Genomic DNA, 4,384 nt, shown 5'->3' with positions numbered 1-4,384 from the left:
GCCCGCCTGGGAGGGAGAGCCCGCCCCCTAGGCTCGCATCCGGCAGCCTATTGGCGGGCGCGGTGCGATTCTCTACTCCTATTGGGGAACGGAGCAGTCCGTTAAACCCAGCGGGAACTTCTGGTTGGCCAGAGGGGTCTTCATTCAATGAAGAGTCGGGAAGAGGAAGGAGGGGAGGGGCTTGGTACTTTGCAGGCCGTTACAGATGAGAGGGGTTGGGCTCCTGAGGCTGCTCCGCCGCCTCATTGGCCGTAGGAGGAGACGCTCCCGCGGGAGGCTGGTGATTGGTGGAGCAGAACCGTCCGTCAGCGGGGAGGCGCGGACCGGGAACCGCGCGGCGGCCGGGAGAGGGCGTGAGGGAAGATGGCGAGGGCGGGAGAGCAGCGGCCGGGGTTAGGTAGCCCAGGAGGGGCAGCCCCTCGGGGGAGATGCAGCGCCCGCACCTTACCTGTGCTCCGCTGCGCCGTGGGGCAGGCGGGGCGTGCTACGTGCTGCGGGGGCGAGCGAGGCCCGCTCTGACGGGAGTGGAGGGGGGCGAGTGAAAACCTGTAGTGAGCGGGTGGGTCGCTGGGGAGAGGGGAAAATGTGTGGAAGGCAGAGGGCCTGGTGTCTTTTGTGAGGTAAATGAATGCGAGATTAAGTAGCACGAGTTAGGTACATCAGGTAGAGGTGAAAAACGTAGTGTTGAAAATGGGATAAGAAGTCTCAACGTTTTCCCCCAAGGTGTTCAAAGTGATTTTTCTTGTGGGATCAATAGTTGCTAACGTGTGGGCATACCCTCTCTCCCTCCTCTGCCCCCGTCTTTCTCCCTCACCCCGCGGTAGAAAATCTTGTATTTCCTAAAAAATAAAATAATTTAAAAAATGATTTTGTCTGTTGCACACATGATTTTACATTTTGGGAAGTCGGGTCCTTTGTAGATAGGAGTAATTTGTTAGGAGGAAGGATGGATGAGAAAGAAAAGTGGGAGCAGCTGGAGACAAAAATACAAGTGCTCTTCCCGTGTGAGTTGCCTTACTCTTCCTAGTGCTATTACGAGAGATTTATTGTTTAGCAACAAATGACATTTTCTGAAAAGTAATAATTCCGTGAGATTTTGTTTAAAGTATTCATTTTCTTTCATGATAGTGACTTATTGGCAGACTTCAAAGTTGCTACCAAGCATCTGCAAAGAGCTACACCCCAGGTTGTTAAGTGAAAAAACTGATAAATAATGGGCATGAAGAACTAAGAAAATTTTTGCAAAAAGTATAAGGAAAAAAATATCAGATTTAGGGCTTCATATTGCACTCTGTTTTCTTCTTTGTAAGAAAAATGAGATGTATATAGTTAAAGGACTACAGTAATGCAGAGAATTTTTTTGGTAATAATAAACGAGGGCATAGGATAGTGTTCTATAACAGCAAAAAATATTTGTACAATTGTATGCAAGTAAAATGATCTTGCAAGCTGCTAGCAATAGGCTTTTAAGAAGTAATAAAGGCAATTACTAACTTCTCTGTTGTCCTGATCATAGTTTGACTTGTGTAATAGACCTAAAGACTCTTCCTTTTGTATCTGCTAGTGGTTTACATGGTGAACATAATGTTTTTGTTACTGGTGGTGTAAAGCTTGTAAGAATATATAGGAACATCAGCAAAAATAGCTAGACACATTTTGGGGGACAAATACATTAGAAATATAGTTCACAGAATTTGCTAAAGCTAAAACTGCTTCATAATTTTTTTATGTTTTACCACCATATCTGTTAAATGGTTTTGTAGTGTGGGTGGGTAAAATGGAATATGTTTATCGGGGGAAGGAGTAGTAGATACTGAATTACAAATTTCTTTCTTTCCAGCCATGCTTGCAGCTTTGTGAGTCTGTCTCACAGAGAAACAGCAGATGGATTTAGCGTATGATCTGTGGCTTGAAGGAAACCAGAGTTGGTAAGCTTTTCAAAACTACCTACCGTAATATTACTTCCTAAATAATTCTGATGCAATTTTGTTAAACCATATTTGTAAACGATCTGTATGCTATATCCCGAGGCTGTAATGCTTTGAAAATGGCAACTGTTTAGGCACCCCTAAAGCTGAATATGTTCTTTGCCAGAATTCTGGAGAATAATGAGATTTTTGTTGCTACTGAATTACTTCCATTTCAAAGCTATCCCTGCTTTCAGTTTTAATTCAGATCTGAGATTTCAGGGTTTTCTGTATGTTCTGCCAAGTAGAATGCAATAGTGGCTCTGGAAGGTTCAGAGGAATTGCAAGTGCTTCATAAAGAGTTCTCATGTTGAAGCAGAATGGTATAAAGAAATGGTTGTAGGAGTGGAAGGAGGCCTCTGCTGTTCTTTCCTCACTTTTTTTTTTTTGTTCTGTGCAATTATGGCACATATGACATGTAGAAAATGATCATTTGTTTCCCAGAAACTTTTTACCTTATTCAGATGAGTTCTAGGACAGATTAAAGAAACCCATTAGTGAGGATAGCTCATACATAACACCAGAACTGTTTTTACATTGCTCTCCTACACAAAGAACCTCACTGTGTTTGGAGGTATTCCAACTGTATTTCAACAGACCAAACCACACTCTGCATGCACAGGACTGTTCTGCATATTAGAGGTGTGGTCATCTGCTCAAATGCTGTTTTACTTATTACTGTCTTACACTAGTAATAATCTATTTGTTCATCCCAGTACTAATATTATGAGGAATAGGCATAACATTAACTGGAAGGTCTGGCAGGGTACAGAGGTATGTATTGTCATGTATTCTAATTTTTTGTAATCACTATTTTTTACTCAGGAGATGTAGCACTGTATTTCAAAAGCTTACAAACAGTTGCACTCAGACAGAAGTTTGCAGAAACAAAGTTGCCAGACAGCTTTCACCCAAGGGAGGCCAGAACTGTCATGCCTTTTATATAAACCAGCATGGCTGATGTAGATACTTTGTAAGGTTGTTGATTTTAATTGTGCTGGCTGGTCAGTTCGGTTAGCCACAGTTCATTTCTCTGGTGTTGCTGTGCCATGGCATAGAATAATGGCAGTAAATTCTAAGCCTACAAGAAAGTACCAACTAATACAAAGAGACTACTCAGCCCTTGAGCTGATGGGACATTAAGATCCAATAGCTCAGTTCAGCAGGCTTTTTGTTATGTTAAGTTCATACTTAGGTAGAAGGAAGATTTCCACTTGCAAAACATCTGCCAGGTTAGTGCTTACTGAAATCCACCTTGCTTTTCAGCAGGTGTTATTTATGGCAGACTGTTAAAATGCTAACTAATGTATTTTACGTTTGTTGGAATCCCTGGCAGTCCTTATCGGGGTAGGAAACAAATCTGGGTCTATAGCTTCTTAACATTCCCAATTGTTTAATTGAGACAACAGAAGAGATTATGTGCTTGACCAAAGCAGTTTAAACTGCTGGGGGCGGGGTGTCTTAAAATAGAATGTAAACCGCTCTTTTGTAGTTCCATTTGAATCTTGAGAGGTGCTGTATGTGGTTTTTAAAAAAGGTAAATAGGGACATTTATATACCAGTCTAATGGCCAACAGAAATATAGTACCATAGGTACTACCTTCATAAATGAAAGTATGCTAACAAAAGGCATGTAGATGCAGGATGAAACCAGTAAGTTAAACAAAAAAGCATTAGCTAGAGAATCTTTTTTTTTTTTCATCCCAAATTCCTTTCATGGCCATTTAATTTCTGTTTATTTTAAATACAGCCTGTAATCTCTTTAGGATAGGGTTTGTCTTTCTGTGGCTGATTTGTATAGTGATTGGCATAGCTGGGGCCTTGTTTCTATCCTGGAAGTTTTAGAAACTGCCAAAATAAAATGAATGAAGTTAATGAAAGAAACTGTACTAACCCACTTGTTGTAGTTTAAAATAAGTCTCTTTGTGTTCAGCAAGTGGCAGAAAGGACAGAAGTAGAAATAAGAAACTGGATTTGAGAGAGGACCTGATACAATTGGAGCAAACAAAATTATTAACCTGGAGGCAGGAAAAATGCAAAGCTCTGTGAAGATGTGTTAACAGCATTTTGACAGGTTGGGTAGCTGAAGAAGTTGTAGGAAGTTTGGGCTGAGTGAGTGAATGATGTGATGTGCTTGCATGATGCCTGTGAAAAGCAGATACGATTGTATCTGTATGCCTGGGTATAGATGGGTGAAAGAATTATTTCTGTGTGTAAACTGGGATGCAGCAAGGATCAGGTCTGGCAGACTTGATTGTTTCTCAGTATTAGTGACACTGATGTGTTCAGTCATGACCAAAACATATTATTGCATTGACTTAACTATGAATGGAAGATTTTGACATCTGTAGTCACTGTATGTATGTGTGCTTCAATTAATTAGTGCACTGGGTTAGAGTGTGTATCATTGAAGATGA

At 41.4% G+C, this 4,384-nt stretch overlaps 1 protein-coding gene across 1 annotated transcript in view; it reads left to right on the top strand.

Annotated features, from left to right (window-relative positions):
• Nucleotides 1–1,836: 1,836 nt before the first annotated feature.
• The window catches only part of FABP6 (fatty acid binding protein 6), a 36,730-nt gene continuing 34,182 nt past the window's right edge, over nucleotides 1,837–4,384 (top strand). The window contains exon 1 of the mRNA XM_034067112.1: nucleotides 1,837–1,928. Coding sequence (XP_033923003.1) covers nucleotides 1,898–1,928 — 31 coding nt within the window. The 5' untranslated portion in view covers nucleotides 1,837–1,897. The remainder of the gene's footprint in view (nucleotides 1,929–4,384) is intronic.

Source organism: Melopsittacus undulatus, chromosome 10 (assembly GCF_012275295.1).
Source record: "Melopsittacus undulatus isolate bMelUnd1 chromosome 10, bMelUnd1.mat.Z, whole genome shotgun sequence".
Lineage (NCBI taxonomy): Eukaryota > Metazoa > Chordata > Aves > Psittaciformes > Psittaculidae > Melopsittacus > Melopsittacus undulatus.
The sequence above is the reverse complement of the archived record's forward strand: the minus strand, read 5'-3'. Positions and strand labels throughout refer to the sequence as shown.